General features: G+C 44.7%; 1 protein-coding gene and 1 long non-coding RNA gene across 2 annotated transcripts in view; one reads left to right on the forward strand and one right to left on the reverse strand.

Moving 5' to 3' along the window:
- LOC149868927 (uncharacterized) overlaps positions 1-14,817 on the reverse strand; it is a 291,022-nt gene extending 276,205 nt beyond the window's left edge. The window contains exon 1 of the long non-coding RNA XR_016441043.1: positions 14,076-14,817. This is a non-coding gene — a long non-coding RNA (uncharacterized LOC149868927). The remainder of the gene's footprint in view (positions 1-14,075) is intronic.
- Positions 10,846-12,576, forward strand: FOXQ1 (forkhead box Q1). The gene has a single exon (XM_090037288.1). It carries the CDS (start codon positions 11,421-11,423, stop codon positions 12,351-12,353), a length of 933 nt encoding a protein of 310 aa, XP_089893414.1. The 5' UTR covers positions 10,846-11,420; the 3' UTR covers positions 12,354-12,576.
- Positions 14,818-17,927: the final 3,110 nt, after the last annotated feature.

A 17,927-nucleotide genomic window follows, 5' to 3' on the forward strand; every position in this document is an offset into this window, starting at 1 on the left:
TGTGTTGTTGCTGCTAGTCCAGATTTTCTTCAGCTTTGTTAATTGTCCAATGGTGATGGCTATTCTTGGTTTTACTTCTTTTGCTGATGTAGCATCTTCTGTGATGGTTGCTCCAAGGTACTGATGCATTATCATTACTTTGCTCTTCCTCGCTACACTAATTTCCATTCCATATCTCTTTGTAGCCTTATGCAGCCTTTCTTTTATTTCCTTAAGCTCTTTCCCAGTTCCAGCTATTAGATCAATGTCATCAGCAAAATGAAGGTTAATTTCTTTTAATTTAAAAGAATTTATTTTCATTTCTTTCTGTTTATTTCTGTTAATGTCATTGAATTTAATTTTAAAAAACTGTAAAAAAACAGAATTTGGAACAAAATACTTTATTTCAGGATTTTCCCACAGTAAAGCTGAAGTGTTTTGAGCTACATTTTCCCTGTATAAAATTAAAATCAGTTTTGGAGGGAAAAAAAATGTTGATAGAAAAAATGTTCCAGGTTTCAAAAAAAATCATGCAGCTTTGAATTCCCTCACAATGGCATCAGAAGGCCTCAGACAAGTCAGGGCACTGTGTGCTAGGCACTGTATAAACACATAGTAAACAACAGCCCCAAAGCACTTACTATTAGATAGCTGTTGCGTTACAGGAGGTTCTTACTACAACTTTCCCTTAGCTCCACAAACTAAAACTGCTGGTGACACTGGACATCATAAGTCAGAGATACTAAGAGACAGTCAATTGACTTTAATTAATGGATAATATTTTATTTGCCAGCCATGGGCTAATACCTAGGACTTCTCTTGCTTGTTAGCAAAAGCATGATGTAAAGCACGTGGCAGTTCTTAAAATTCTGTTTATGCCAGCATTGCCAGAGGCTCTCTGCAGGTGTGGCTAATAGTTATTTAATGATTCCTCACAATTGCATGCATCTGTCTGAACATAAATGCAGTCCCATCATAATCTTCTTTTACCCTATGCATTCACCCTACCTCCAGTATTTCTATTCTTAGATATGTATTTTCAAATTTCTACTCATATGCATTGTAGACGAAACCACCTTGTACTATTCCAGATCATTTCATGAGCACTTTTATTGGTCATAGATTCATAGATGTTAGGGTTGGAAGGGACCTCGGTAGGCCATTGAGTTCGACTCCCTGCCCTGGAGAGGAAAGAGTGCTGGGGTCAGATGACCCCAGCTAGGTGCTTGTCCAGTCTCCTCTTGAAGACCCCCAAGGTAGGGGAGAGCACCACCTCCCTTGGAAGCCCATTCCAGATTCTGGCAACCCTTACTGTGAAGAAATTCTTTTTAATATCTAACCTAAATCTGCTCTCAGTCAATTTGTGGCCATTGTTCCTAGTTACTCCAGGGGATGCCCTAGTAGATAGAGCATCTCCTATTCCCTGCTGCCCACCCCTGATGAATTTATAGGCAGCCACAAGATCACCTCTCAGCCTTCCCTTGTGAAGGCTGAAGACATCTAGGTCCCTCAGTCTCTCCTTGTGGGGCCTTGCCTGCAGGCCTCTTACCAGTGGCGATGTGTAGGGGGCACATGGGAGCACCAGTGCATGCCCTGTCACGGACCACCCCCAGTCACTGAGTGGTTGCTGGGGGGCACATGCCCCCCCCAACTAAGGTGGCACCAGTCACCCATGCCTATGACCATATGAGTGGCCCTCCTCTGAACCCTCTCAAGAATCTCCACATCCCTCTTGAAATGTGCCCAAAACTGGACTCTGTACTCCGACTGCAGCCTGACCAGTGCCGCATAGAGGGGAAGCATCACCTCCCTGGACCTATTCGTCATGCATCTGCTAATGCATGATAAAGTACGGTTAGCCTTGTTGATCACTTCATCACACTGACGACTCATGTTCATCTTGGAGTCATAGTTGACTCCAAGATCCCTTTCCACTGCTGTGCTGCTGAGAAGGTAATCCCCCAGCCTGTAAGTGTGTCGGTGGTTCTTTCTGCCCCGGGTGCAGCACTTTTCACTTGTCTTTGTTTAACTTTGTTCAACTGTTGAACTGTTGGTTAACTTGCAATTGTGAAAAAACCACTGTAGAGTAAAGCCACCTATTTTTCACTTAAAGAAGATGGGAGTGAGCCAAATACCCTAACTTTAGGTTCAAATTCTGTGTTTTTAGTACTCTGATGACTCACTTGAGTCTCCTCCCATCCACATGTTTACACACTAAAAACAAACAAGGTGAAGTGACTGTGAGTAAAATTATCAATAAACAGAATCTTAAACTGCTTATAGGAACTGACTAATTGCTACAATAGCAGTTACCTGGACAACTTTTTATCCAGCCAGCTTATTAGTGCTATTGAATTAATACAAATAAGTTTGAGTGACATACAGTATATTACAGCATTTTTTGTGGAGGGTAATAGTCACTTGCTTTGATAAGGTATTGATTCTTCCTGTAATCTAAATTAGCAAGACGTTATCAGCCTACATCATTTAAACACACCCTCTATGCAAATCTGGTATGACTAAAACCAAGGCATGTACGTGTATGGTTTGATTTTACACTTGCTTCAAAATCATCCACTCTGAGATTAATTATTAATACATTCAACTATAAGTAATGGTATGTGGAGGCAATGGATCTAGTGATAAGCACAGTAGCCTAGAACAGTGGCCTACAAAGTGGGGTGCGCAAGACAATCCATTGGGGTGCAGGAAGAAAATACTAGAACTTCTATTCATATTTATTTTTTATCTAAAAAAATAAGAAAGAAATTAAGCTTTACTAATATTTAATATATGGATTGACACTGGCGCCCTCACTCCGTCCATATGTCAGACGGTCACATGTCACATACGGTACGCAAGGTATCCTGAGGGAAGAGTGGGAGTTCCACAATGCAGAAGGGTTGACAGTGGTGCCCTTAGTGGCGCCCCCAATAAATATACATATATTGGGGGGTGCATGCTCAAAAATTTTTAACTGATAGGGGTGCGCGATCAAAAAAGTTTGGAGACCACTGGCCTAGAAGACCAGAGTTCCTAGCTCTGCCACTGACATGCTTCATGCACTTAAACACATTCTGTAAGCTTTTCCATTATCATTTGCAAAAATGGAGATAGCAACATCACATCTGGAAAGTATGTTCAATCATTAGAAGAAAGAGGCCATAACAATGTTAAATTAGTATTGTTTCTTCTCACTTACACTAGATCCCATCTCACCTAATCCCTTGAAGACTCATCTACAAAGTCAAGGCCAGATCTTCAGCTAGTGTGGATTGATGCAGCTCTACTAACTTCATCACAGCTGTGCTGATTTATTCCAGCCTAGCATCTGGCCCTCCAAATTTATGACATGGTATTTTCTTCCCTCAGCTGAAGAGCAGCACAAAACCACCCCATTTCTGGAGTCACTTTAAGAATATATGGAGATCATGGAATCATAGAAATTAAGGGCTGGAAGGGACCTCAAAAGCTCATTGAATCCAACCCATTTGCTCTGGGTAGGAATACTGCTGAGATCATATGTATGATGATTGATGACATTCATAAGCAATGAAGCCAGAATCTAGGCTGTAAAAGAGCAGACAAACTTCAATATGGAGAAGTTTTCCACAGATGCTACTGCTGCCATAGAATAAGCTAAGAAGGGCATCAGAACTTGGGAGGTCCTCCTTGCTACTCTTTATCTTCTTGTGAAACAAATAACTTCTCCAGATCAAGGTTCATGCTTGTGTATGATAGGGGGAGGGTGGGGAGAGAGGTGGTGATGGATGCAAGGCAATAATGAACAAGGAGGGAAGAAAGAGTAGTTGAAGGGGTGGACACAGCAGAGGGAACAGAACAAGAAAGGAGGGAATGGGTGTGCTGGCAGATTTTCAGTTTGAGGTTGGGTAATATTTGTTCCTTGCATCAAAAAAAGGAAGAAGTTATGTTTCTTACTTTCATGCCCTGAAGATGGGTACTCAGGTTGCTGCTACCTCAAGATAGGGTTCTCTCCCCACACAGATGGTTCTCTTTGGTTTGGGAAAGAGGGTCTAAATCCTACCCCCTCAGACCTTTCTAAATCCAAAACAGAGGTCCAGGAAGCAGGAAAGCTACCAACCTGCTGAAAGATCAACTGTAGTTTCCTTCCCCCATCCAGCAAACAGCTCTTCTTTAGATAGTCTCAGCTAATACTATCCAGAAACCAGCACCCTAACAGATGCTCAGCCTTGCTTTGTCTCACTGGCCAGATGGGTAAGTGCCCAGTCCATCTGCAGGCCAGATCCCAATTTGACAGGAGTAGCTGGGCCCAATCTGGCTGTGCAGAAGAGGACAAGAGACAGCTTAGACCTGATTCAGCCACACTGGGGAGGGGGTGTGGCCCATCCCTACTCTGGCCACAGGGGAATGGATGTAGCCCTGTCCTAAACCTCTCATGCAGGGCTTGGGAATTTGGCAGTAGAGAAGGGTTGGCAGTGTTAAGGGTTGGCTGCTCCCCAGCCACCAAGTTTCCCAACCTGTGGAAAGCCCTGTGAACTGGATGCTATGGCTCCACATGCCAGATTTGGCCCACAGGGTGGGGGTTGAGTACCCCTGACCTAGAGCCCAATGTTCCCTTAGTCTGTCCAGGTCCCTAAAGTGTACTTAAGCCTGGCACAGTCTTAGCCCTGGTGCTAGTTTTTTTTTTCCCCAAATGAGTACTTCTTGCAGATAATTTTCTGTATCGCCACTCATTTCTTCAAATAATTTCCCTTTGCTGGCACTTTCAAGATTGTTTAGACTCCAACAAAACAGAACAGAACCTAGCCTAAAATTTCCCACTAGTTTACTGGAGGAATTAATAGAATGACTATGAAGATTATTTAATCCTGTATAAAGAAGAGCAGCGTTTAACATTTTATGCAGCTCTACTGTGTAGAGTAATGGTATGATCTTTGTGCAATACCACCAAGCACCAACCCCTATGCAATTTAGGAAAATCCAACCCATCCTGTCTATAAGCTCCTTCTGCACAGCTCATTTATTACATGAAGGGAAACAGAAGGCTTTCTTTATCACAGTAAAGTTCACCCCTAGAGTTCAGAACTTTAACAAAAATATTGTACCTTATTTAAATAGTACTGTACCATTATTTTCTATATGAATTATATATAATAATAATAATTTATTATATATAGTATATAATTTTGTTTTGGGAAGGAAAGAAAAAAGATCAAAATATCTGTACTGACTTCATATTTACCTCCACATTTGCATAGCCTAACACTTGTAAAGATAGGATATCTTACTGTGAAATAGCAGATCAAAACCACATGTATTTACGTATTGCAAATACAATGCACTGGTCATTCCACAGTTCCAGAAATAGTACCGTAACTAAGTTTAGTGGAAGTGTATGCCATACCAAGCATGATTTTGTACTTGCTTATCAATCTCTTCCCTCTCCTCTCCCTCCCCCACCACAGGTTGTCTGCATGGACTGGCACCAAGAAACTTCTGTTGCTTTACAGCTATATTTTCAAAGCCCTTCAACTCCCTGTTCTTTTCCACTTGTTTCAACTTCTCTTTCACATTGTCCTCTCTGATTTTAAGACCAAAATCATTTCAGCTGTCCTGCTGCATATCACAGGATGTGTAATCTCAACAAATGCCTCCTGCATCATATTCATAATTACTGCTTGAGCTACAGTCTGTGCTCTAGAAGAGAATCCTGCCCTGATCATGACACCAGCCTCAAACACACAATAGCCATTTTCTTGGAAGAAATTCACTCTTGAATTGATCTGTAAAGCCACTCTTCCTTCCCCATCTGGAGTTTGCCTTCATTATGGCAGCAATATGAAATTAGGTTATTATTATGTTTGGGAAAAGAAGGGGCTATGTCAACAGTTGCTAATATGGTCACAAAGCATTTTGTAAGTACCTTTAGCTACACTCCCCCTCCAAGTCATCTGTCTTACCATGTCTTAGGCTTGCAAAGCACTTCACTCAGTCTGACCCTTTCAAGTCTAATAAAATCCATGAGGTTTCAGATACAGTTCCAAAACTGGAGAATTAAACTGTAAATTTCCTGCAATATAAAATGTCTCTCAGTTTTGGACAGCCCCTTGCCCAGTGGCCACCACTGAGGAGGCCCAGCCTCAACTCATAGAACCGTAGACATGGATTCTGGGAAGCTGGGTGCTATTATCAGTCCCGTTCTTGGTTTGTTTGGTTGAAATTACATTTTTTATTTAGACCGTAATAAGGACACTTAAAATGTGAGCATCCACATATTAAAGCTCATTAAATTGTACTACATGCCCTTGGAACATCTCAAAGTTATGCACTGTAGGCAAGGATTAACTCTGGGCTATGCTAAGTAACTCACGTTAACTTCAGTCTGCTCTCCATGGAGCTAAAACAAGCTATTTGAAGTCCTCCAGCATCTCAGGATGTACTGTTCCCAGGCACACCTCCCCACCCAGATCAGGGAAGGAGCCCAGGTATACTGGTTCCATACTCCTGTTTACCCACTCTCTAGTGGCAAATGAGAGCTGTGCAGCTAAGAAATGGTATTAACCCTTAACATAAAATAACCCGTCTTAAACAGTACTACATCTGTGAAATGTGGTGTAACACGTAACTTCACCCCATCAGATTAATTCCCCTCTCTATACCTCCATCTTGTCAACTGGGATGGGGATAATGTTATTTTCCAACTTGGATATCTATTTGAGGGAAAGTGCCACATAAGAGCTAAGAATTATTATTATGGCATTAGGGGTCTTAGTAGCATTAAGGTCCATGTGTGGTGCGAGAGGGTTTGTTTAGTTTTGGTTTGGAGGGGTTATTTTTTCTTTTGTTGTTGTTTTGTTTGGTGGGGGGTTGGTAGAATAGTATCTATTTGTTCTGTTCTGGCACCAACCAGGATATAGGAGAAGAGATTTTGCTGAAACTTTACACTTTTTTGTAATGTATTGTAGTATTGAGCATGGAAAATTTCAGTCTAGAGGAACACTTAAATTTATGAATGGGAAAACAAAGTTGAAATAGAAGTACTAGCATTTCACTCAGCTTTGCTTCTTGCTGAACTCTTCCTAAAAGTTATGGAGATTTTAAATGTTTAAACTGTAGAAAAAGTGTAACTCCCTAGACCGAGTGGAGAGATCTGTGCAGACACACATGCTAATTTAAATGTCTTCCTTTTTCTTCATGTATATATGGACTTCCACCAGCTTATTTTTTCTATGGTTTGACCTCCAGCTGTGTTTCCTTGAACTAGTTTATGGCATGATTTGCCAACCTTCACAGACTGATTCATTTGTCTATGCCGGGTGTGTCTTGTTCTATGGGGAGCTCATCCAAAGAGAGCTCTTTGAACTGGTCCATAGTGACAGGTGGATTGTGCTCTCAGATTTCATTACTCTTAGCAAGTCCCTGGAAAGGGAGGAAGGGACACATTCAGTTCTATTGGAGAACTGGACATCTCAGATCTAGAAATATGTCTACTGCCATTTACAGGATTACTCCAGATGTGAGAGAGAGATAACTGATACCTACCTTTATGAGATTCTGCAAATACATCCTCTCTGAGCTAATAATTAATTACAATGGGGTAGATTCAATTACTGGGCAGTACAGAAAGGAAATGCAGTATACCTCAATAAAACAGGTGGGGCAGGATGGAAAGGGTATTCTTGCTCTTCATGTTTGAGAGAGCCACGCCCTGCTTTTGTAAACTGCATTCCAAGGTATATAAGCAAATAGTTTATTTAGCCAACACGGAGGCAGTGCAGCTGGATAAAAACTGGGCAGAAAGTACAATCCTTGACTAAGCCATCTAATAGCAATATTAGCTCCAGTAATAGTTGTTTTAAAAGAATCCTGTTCTCAAAGGCTTAAGCAAACTGCAGAGGAAGTGCCTGAATCTAATACTCTTACTTGCAATACCTAGTGCCTAACTCCTTACTGACTCCAGAAGGATGACTTAGGAAGTAGCAGAATCAGGTATGGAACTTGCAAATATAATTGCATTCCCTCTTCTTTGAATACTGCTGTAGTGAGGAATTTCATCCATTAAAAAAATATATCCCTGCAGTTCTTTAAGAGGTGCAGCAATCTTCACTGTAGAACAAAGTAATATTTGTCTCTTTATTTAGATTTGTTTCATTAAAGGGGGGTTTTTTTGCGTGTATTGCTATAATACAGCACATCAAAGTGTGTTTGATGTTAAGTTTATTTAATGGAATCAGCTTTTTTCCGATAATTGTGCTAATCTCATAAACCTGAAGGCGATACTGAATTTTTTTAAACTATAGCAGGAAAATGCTTGAAGGGCTGCACTGTGCAGGTTACCAAGGTGATTAATGATTGTAGTATTAGGATTGCCCCAAACACTGTTCCGTCAGTAAGAGAGATTGAGAGATTTGAGCCTCATGTTGCAAACACTAAAGAAACTCCTGCCTAAGTTTACTCAAGTCATCAAATCCACAGGCTTCACTGTCATTTCTCTTCAGTCAAATTATGCCTCTGCTTAAATGTCTGCAGGATGGAGGCCTAGAACCCCTGTCAAAGTAGGTGTAAAATCAGACCCTGTCTCCCACCCATTGAAGACTGTCTTTGAAACTGCACTTGCCTGTGAGCTGAAGTCTTGTCCCTTCTTAAAGCCTGCAAAACCAGCTTTGCTGTTCATTCCTGCTCTTGAAACTCAGCCATGAAAAAGTCTCTGTTATGTCTGACATGTTTACCTACAGCATTTGAATGACTTTTAAGTTCTTTGACTAAAGATAAGAGGCAATGTGTACATTTTCCACACAAATGCTGGAAAGGTAATAAAATAAACATCAAAGGTAGGCTACCAAATCATCGCTTCTCCATTGCCATTTATAACAAAGGCAGGAAAAGGAAGAAACCGACCCTCACCATTGGCATCATGTTAGAAAATACAAGTTTTGGAAGCAATAGGAGCTTTTTTCCCATACCCTTAACACAAACATAAGCAGTTAAAAAAAAAAGTTAAGTCAACTATTTATTGAAGGGTCTCAGCTCATGTTGCTTGACAATGAAAAAAAATCTGCAGGAAACCAAGAGAGGCTTTCCATCTCTAATATTTTGACTTTTTAAGTTAACACTATGTCAAATGAGAGTTGAGGAAGAAAGACACCAATCCTATTAATAAAATTAATGAGAAGGAAAAGTTCCCATCATTATTCAACATCTATTGTTCAAAAAAAAGACCCGCGGAGTTTTTAATACTGGCAGATTTTGAGACTTTCTTCAGGTGCACATCTAGAAATAAATCTTAATTGAGATGTGTTATAAGAGAAACTAGTACAGTTTCTAAGTGTCTCTTTCTATGCAGTCTTTTAAAGCTGAATCCTTCCATATTTTTCTTACAATCCTCAGCAGCCACATGAAAAACAGCCGTTTTAACTTCAATGCAATTCCTTTAAATACTATGCACTTTCAGCAGTCAATTTTTCCCAGAGTTCAAGCCCTCCATACACCTCATCTTACAATTTGGTTTTAGTTGAAAGTTATGAAACTATCAGTGTCTCTAGAATACAAAGAACTTGGGGGGGCGGTATATAAAATAAGACATATAACAACTGTACTGGGTTTTTTTATAAACATATCCCTGAAAATTTCTATCTGCCAACATCTTTTTTTGCAAACCTCCAAAAATGCAGAATTTTCATAGACTAGAGTCTGCTTTCAGACTTTAATTCAAAATAGATTTTTTGACTGACTTCAGAAGGAAGCAAGATGAGGCCCAGTACAGAAGTCAGGTTTCAGGGGGGCTCTTGCTCACTTTAGCATGTAGCCCTCCTGAATGTAAGTTACACTAAAGTTAACATGATAAGTTTTCTAAATGACAGCAACCTTGATGGTGCTAAACTGGGGGGTAGGAGGGAATCAAATCTTTGATTGTCTAGAAAAAAATCTATAGATAAAACTAACGAATGCTTTAATTACTAATGTGTTGTTACATTTCTGTCCTAATGGATACTAAATTCTACAGTTTGAGGATATGCCCAGGCACTGAAGCAAAGTAGCTTGTTTAACTATACAAAGGTTTTATTTGCAGACCAACAATGACAGTATGCAAAGATGAAAAGATATGTGACATGGTGTCTCTGCACATTATGCAAGTGTGAAGTTAAGGTTAGAATTTTGTTGAATACAACATTGCCCGCCCCCCCAGCAGCACGTGGGAGCACCTTTTCCACTTTTTACCTGTTCCAGGAGATGGAGGGCAGAGGGTGGTAGTAAGGGAGAGGATGAAATAACTTTGTCAGGCTACATAAATCATCATCATTATACTTTAGCTTCTTTTCTACTTTGGAGAACACATAACAGCAGCAGTCTCCCAATGCCTCAACAAGGGTGTTTGTGCCTGAAAGCTTGCAAAGAACTTTTTTCCCAGCTATTTCATTTTTTCCAAGTATTTGTTCCCAGATTTTTACCCAGAGAGCTTTGCTTGTCTGTGTCCTTAGACCAACACCCCTAAATCATCATCAGGCATTCATAGGGCTGGAAGGATTGCGCTGGATTCCAGCAGGTTGTTCAGCTGTCCCATGACAACTTGTCGCTGTGCTGAGAAGTCTTGTGAAAAGCAGGCGCCTGCACCCGGCTTCGCTCTGCCACCTGCAATCCTGCCTGCCCTTTACACCTGGGAGGAGGAACCTGCTATGCAAATCTGTCCCAACCTGGCTTCTTCCTTTGCAAACACCCGAGCATGGGAGGGAGGCAAAGAGGCGGCCCCTGGCAGTCAAGGGGCGGGGAGAGGAGCAAGATGCAAACAAGTAGCAAGCAATGAGTTTCTAACAAGCCCTAATTGCCACCCCCCTCATTATGCCGCCAACTCCTACTTCTTAGCGAGTGCCCACCTTTGCTACCATGCTTCCAGCTCCTCGCCCTAGCTCCGCCTCTCCCCGGCTGCCTGAATGTTATAATGGGCTGGTCTGAACGTGGTGGGGAGAGAGCGAGCCACGGCGGGAGAGATAATGACAGTCACCCTAACAAGCGTGACAGCCCGGTGAGGAGCCCGCTGAGAGCCCCCGGGCGCCGGGGAAGCAGCAGGTCGGAGCAGCGCAGCGGGGCCCATGGCTCGGGGCACCCGCGCGCAGGGACCTTAGGAGCGTCTCCAGCAGAAGGACAAACTTGGAGGACCCCGGCCCAGGCGCACTGAGTGACTCGATTATTGCTACTCCTCCTCCTCCGTCCTGTACCGACCTGCGCCCCTCTCACCCCATCCCGCGGGCAGCCACAGCACAGTGGGGTGGGGAAGGGAATCGGGGCGTCCCTCTGAAGAGAGCGGGGAGAGAAGGAAGACCCCCACCCTTCTACCTTATACTCCAAGTGAACCTCCCCCTCCTCAAAAGGAGTGTAAGGCCGAGGAGGGGAGAGTGAAGCCCCTGTGCAGCTGCCCAGGGGCAGGGGCAGGGAGGCAGCCCCGCTCCCCCGGGGGCCGCGCCATGAAGCTGGCGGGGGGGCTGGCGGTCCAGGACGAGGACCAGGAAGGCGGCGGCAGCATCGCGCCGTCCCCGCTGGCGGCCGAGAGCGAGCTGGGCTCGGACGGCGACTGCGCGGCGCACAGCCCGGGCGGGCAGGCGGCGGCGGCGGCGGCGGCGGCGGCGGTTGGAACGCAGCGGCGCCAGCTGCAGCAGGCGGCGGCGGAGGGCGGCAAGGGCAAGGCGTACACGCGGCGGCCCAAGCCGCCCTACTCCTACATCGCGCTCATCGCCATGGCCATCCGCGACTCGGCGGGTGGGCGGCTCACGCTGGCCGAGATCAACGACTACCTGATGAGCCGCTTCCCCTTCTTCCGCGGCGCCTACACGGGCTGGCGCAACTCCGTGCGCCACAACCTGTCCCTCAACGACTGCTTCGTCAAGGTGCTGCGCGACCCGGCGCGGCCCTGGGGCAAGGACAACTACTGGATGCTCAACCCCAGCAGCGAGTACACCTTCGCCGACGGCGTCTTCCGCCGCCGCCGCAAGCGCCTGAGCCGCGGGGCCGCGGGGCCGCCTCCCGCCGCCCCGCCGGAGCCCGCGCCCGCCGGGGAGGAGGCGGCGCGGGCCGGAGGCTCCTCGCCCAAGTTCTCCAGCTCCTTCGCCATCGAGAGCATCCTGAGCCGGCCCTTCCAGCCCGCCGGGCGGCCGTGGCCAGCGCCGCTGCCCGGCCCTTACGCGCTGCTGCCCTACCCGCATCCCCTCTACTCCCGCGGCGCCCTGCAGCTGCTGCCCTACTGCCGGCCCGACGCCCCCGCGCTGGAGCACGAGCCCCCGCTCCTGCCCGCCAAAGCCGGCGGCCTGCCCGCCGGCGGCCTGCCCGCCTGCTGCCCCGCCCGCCTGCCCGGCGGCCCGGCCTCCTACCAGCCCTACCCCCGAGAGCCGCTGCTGGCCTGAGCGCGGCCGGACGCAGGGGGCACGGCGGACTGTGCCTTAGCTGCATTTTGGCACCAAATAAAGACCCCGGAGAGGAGCGGGGCGGACTTCAAGAGGGGCCAAAACGCTGCCTCGTATTGAGAGAGAAAGAGACTCCCACCTCCACCCCCGCCGAGCAAGCACCAGCTCTGGTGGCCGCGATGCCTTTGTGCCCTCCGGGGGGGAAGGGGGTGGCTGTGTGCGGGGCAGGCGGGGGCGGGGGGTGGGGAAGAGATGCTGGAGGGTTTTTAATGCTTCAAATCAATGCATCACTGTGCCAACAGGTGCCCCCCCCCGCACCCCAGGGCGGCAGCCTCTGCTCTGGGGGGGGGGGGACAATGACTCTTCATTAAATTATTTATAACTTAAAGCCGTGTTGGGATATGACGGGCTGCAGCTCTTTTATTTTTCTGTAACCGTTCCCTTGGTTTCCCTGGCAGAGAAGAATGGAGGGCTCTTTGCGCGCCCACCGCTTTGCCTGGGCTGTGGAGGGGCCAAAAAAAAAGTCACTGCGACTGGGAAGCAAGAAGGGACTTGGTTTGGCCCCCTCCGCTCCCAGCGTGGGGTGTCTGTACACACGTGCGAGTGCGCGAGAAAGGCGGCTGCGCCGGTGCTCTCGAATAAAAGTTGCCAAAACATGAGAGAGAGAGAGAGAGAGAGAGGTGGCATACTGTCTGTGGCATGCCTGCTGTCTGGGTGCGACATTAGAGTCCCATCGCCCTGCTGTCTGGGTGTGACATCGCCTTGTGCCGGGGAGGATGACAGCAGCCGGGGGGAGGGGGGGGGACTAACGAGGCAGGAAGGGCGCCTGGCTCAGCCTCTTGGGCTACGGGCTGCCTCGCTCTTCACTCTCCTCCATCCCCCTGTATGATGTTCAGCACTGGTCACGGACTCGGGATCCGGTAGGAGAACCTATGTTCTCCAAGCCCCCGTGCCTACCTCAGACTAGCGCAAAAGCTCTCGTTTCAAGCCTGCGATCGCTCGGCTGGCTCCCTCGTGGCATTTGCTGCTGTTCGATGCGGCAAGAAAGGCTGAAAGCGTGAGGCAGACCTGGGTGGCAAAGGGTCGCATCGTAGGGAAGTCCTGTGCAATGCAATGCTCCCCACCGCAGGGATGAAATGAAATCCTATCGTGGCCTTTTTTTAGCACAAGCAGAAGCTATTTTGTATGAAGTTGATTGCCACTGCTACTGTTTTGTTTTGGGTTTTGTCTGTTTTAAGTTTGCATTTTTAGGAGAACTTGGCAGGGCGAGAAGCTCCCCTTCCCCTCTTATTTAAGTTATAAAGAGCTATATAATCGCATTCTCCCAGCATGTAGTGGGGTGAGTCTGGTAATGCGGGAGGGAAGGGGGAAGCTTACTACTGGATGATCGGGAAAAAAGCAAAAACAAGCCAAGAAGGGGAATTTTTTAGTCTAGAATTAACGATTTCAAACAGCTTTGCCGAGCCAATTAAAATTCCCACCGAAGTGGTAAAGGTGAAGAACTAAGAGGTGAAACAACTGGGAGGTAGAAGATAGTTATATGCACTTATTATACATGCAAATCACCAAATAGTCTGTCAAATATAAAGCCACAGTCTCTGGGGGAATCGGAATAAGCGGCGCTGTGGGGTTTGCATGTTTCCTGCGCTGACCACTCCCGTAACTTGCTTTCCACGAAGCAGTCTGCACAAGGTGAACAGGGAGAGGTGAAAAATGTCTTACCTTTCAGTACAATCTCAAAGCGAGAAGCACAGAATCGCTTCACTAAAGCCCGTGCAGGTTTCGCAGTGTGTTTAAAGCCGACCAAAACGACCAGTGGAAGACGAGAGGGGCTGATGGAGAAGTGATCCAGCCTTTAGGAAGACGGTTGCCTCCCCCCACCCCCACAAAAAAAAGCCTTGCACTTTTTTCCATTTACCCTTCGAGGCTCCCTGGAAATGTCAGTCTATCAGTCTATAATCTCTTCCCGGTCTTTTATTATTTCTCTTTTGTTAACTCCCCCACCACCACCACCCTCAAAGCGCTGTCTGGAGGCAAAGCAGGGGGTGCTTTTGTCTTCGATCCAGTCTAGTATTTTGAAAAATCAAATGAAATGCATGTTTTGATGACAGTCTTTTTGGTTAAAAAAATACATTTGGAGGTTTAAAAGTAAAGCATCAAATATACACCTCCCGCACCCCACCCCCCAAAAAATCTCCTTTAAAGAGCGTTACAAAAGCGCCATAAAATCCTGCTTTGGGAAGGAGTCGAATCCGATTTCCCTAACGCGAGTCAAGGCTGTGCACAGTGCTCAGGATATCTGATAGCTTCATCCTTCCCCATCCTGGCAGGTTGAGTCCTCCCTACCCACATCTACAACAGGGGTATTTCACATCCCTAGGTCAAAGCAGCAAGTCGAAAGCGCCGAACTAAAACCCCACAAACAGCAGAGGAGACACCCAAGAGGTGCCCTCGGGTCCCCTTTCCCATTGCTGCAAACGAGGGTCATATTCTGCCAGTGTACCACGGGGGTCTGATGCTGACTCTGAACTGCAGGACTGGGTCAAGGTCTCCCCCCACAATTGATCCCTCTTTCTGCTTTAAAATATGGTATCTCGAGCTACCAAGGAAACATTTCCGCCCACCTAAGATGCTCCTTACACGCTTCTTTTTTAATTAAAACAATCGGCTTGATTTTTGTTTGTAAATTGGAGAGAAATTGATTGTGTTGGGCTCAAACCAGATAAATGGACTTCAGGGATAAATTAATCAAATCCCGCTTCATTTATTCGTTAAATTCAATAGGATTAATTAAGCTAATAATACTGTGGAGGAGAGGGGGAGTGCTCATGTCCATCCAGGTCCCCCTGGTAGCTGACATCTTTTCATCCAGGTAGGGTAGCCACTTTTCAGTTAAGGCTCAGCCTTCCCTGGCTGCGGCACCTGACAGCACCCTGCTGGGGCCAGGGTGGAGAAGGGAATTCTCCTCTGGTTTACAACTGTAAATCAAACCTGTCAGCTGTGAAAGACGGCTAGTGAAACACAGCACCTGTCCAAACACTTTCCAGCAGCAGGTAATCAGAGAACCGACACTTTACATTTTTGTGTGGAACAAGGAAATTAACATTTTCTGAGCCCTTCCCAATACAGAGAGGCTGGTAGGTCTGGTTACTTTGTCTTTCCCAACTCCTAATAAATCAGATTGACAACAGGGAGGCAAGCTCCTTCTCCTTTTGATATTTGATAACTTAGCAGTAAACCAATGCTATCTTCCACACCCCCACCCTTTTCTTGCCCTACAGGTAAAAATCGATACAGTCCCAAACATCTGAGTGGTTTTATTAATTGAGTGGAGTCCCGGACTTTCAGGGGAGTTTTGCCAGTTCACAATCAGACAAAAATCCTCCTGAATCAGCGAGAGCTTGAGCAAGGTCCCTTCCCTCAGACACCCAAGATGATCTATAAGGGTTTCTATTAGGGCTGAACAATTCCTCCTCCCAACCAAACCCCCCACACATAGCTTATTTGCCAAAATACGCAGTTTGGGGTTGACAAAACTATTCAGTAACTCTGACTTGGAGACTTTCAGCTGAAACTAAAGTGAAAAGAAACATGAAAGATCCAAATGCTTTGTTTCCTGATTTGCTAAAGGAAACTGACATTTCACAGAATAATGTTTCAGCTACATTCCATTTTTTTAAAATAAGGTAAGAAGTCACCTGAAAACAAAATATTTCAGTTTGGGTCAAACAGAAAGTTTTGTTAAAGGAACTACCAAAACATGATTTAAAAACGTCAGCCAAACTACAAAGGATGTGTTTCTACAGGATTTTATCTACAACAGGATTAACTGAACTGTCCAGTTCTTTACTTTTGAAGGTAGGGACTATTCTACCATTAAAGCAGAGCTCTATCCTGCTCAAAGTAAAATATATCTTTATGCTAATTCCAACCTTATTTAGATCACAAAAAGAAGTAAATACTTCAATGGATGTGCCCTGCAGCTCAAAGTTATTTCTACCATGATGCCCTCTTATACCAGGGCTGAATTTGTTTCCATCTTTTTAATGTTCTGGAGGAAGGTACCATGGTGAATATATGCTCCAGGATGTTAAAATGAGAACCCAGGGTCCTGAAAGCTGCTTTGTGCATGCTGGGGTAGGGGAGGAAAGTTAACAGAGAAGGGGTTATCACTCATGGTTACAGTAGCAGACTGGCAACCCTGGAAAAGGAGCTTCAAAGTATTCAATCAGGGAGCTAGCTCAAACTGCTAAGGACAACTGTTGCTCTTCTAAAAGTTTGATTTAGACCTGCAAATAATGCAGGTTGCAGGGACAGTATAGGTAAAATGGCATCCTGTTATGTATAGGAGTGAAATGTTTTATCATCATCCCTTTTAGGAAGCCCCATATCAGCTAACCTGGGATGTGACAGGTCCTAGTCCTTCACCCAAACCAAAACATGCCTAAAATGAGTTTCTTAAATACAAACAATTACTATATTTTCATTATAGCACCATGATATTTTTGTCTTTTACCACAAAGAAAACAAGTACTGAGGTCTGTAAGACTCAAGAAGGAAATGCTTAGCCTCCCAAAAGGCTAAAACCTCCTTACACCAAAGAAAGGTATTTCAATTGGAACAATATAAAAAATTAGGAGTTATTACCTCACTCAGTACAATGTATCAACACTATTCAGGTCAACTGAATAATGCATACAAATATATCTAGAAAACAGCAAGCCCCAATCTGAACTCCAGTGATTTTTAAAGGGGAGTCAGTGGGACAGAGGATCTTAAAACAATTAAGTCCTTTTGAAAAAAAGTGACCCTTAATATTTTTTTACTACATTTCTTGTTTTCTACTGTGTGTTTTCTTTCTTACCACTTTCTTGTCTATGCGTTGTATTAAGTGCTTATTTATGAGTAGCCCATAAAGGGTTAATAAATGTTTTACTAACTGTTAATCATATTTTAGAGTACAACAGTTTTGTTTTGAGGGGTTTTTTGTTTGTTTTTTGAATACTTAGCTCTTACATACCTACTTATAAAAGATACTGTTCCTGGCTGTAAACAGTCATTTGCTTGCTTTTTATGAAATACTACTGTGTACCCCTACCACAAGATAAAACTTTAGAACTCTTGGTTCAGAGATTATACCTTTTATTAGATCAAGTAAGAAATCACCAAAAAAAAAGTGATTTCTTAGTTGGTTTAATAAATGCTATCATCTCTGAATGAAAAGTTCTAGAGTTTTGCATTTCTTTTTGTCTCAGACCAACACAGCTACCAAATATACTCCTTGTGATTCCTAAAGATTTGTTACTAGAGCTTTTAAAGCCCTAACAATATTAATTATCATTACCAAATCAATGTAATGCTTCAGCACCAGGGTTTAACCAATTGATCCAAAATTAATCCCTGAATGAATACATCTGAACTGAGACTCTTATAATATGAGGTTTAATTAGACCAACATTCTGCACAGCGCCTTAGAGATTCTAGGGTTTCAGAAGAACACACAATTGTAATAAATTGCACTTTCTTTCCTCTCTCGTTTTTAAATCAGTGGCCATTATGATTAGCAAGATGCAA

The sequence above is a fragment of the Crocodylus siamensis genome, chromosome 3 (genome assembly GCF_052110815.1).
Source record: "Crocodylus siamensis isolate JL-2025a chromosome 3, ASM5211081v1, whole genome shotgun sequence".
In the NCBI taxonomy this organism is placed as follows: Eukaryota; Metazoa; Chordata; order Crocodylia; family Crocodylidae; genus Crocodylus; species Crocodylus siamensis.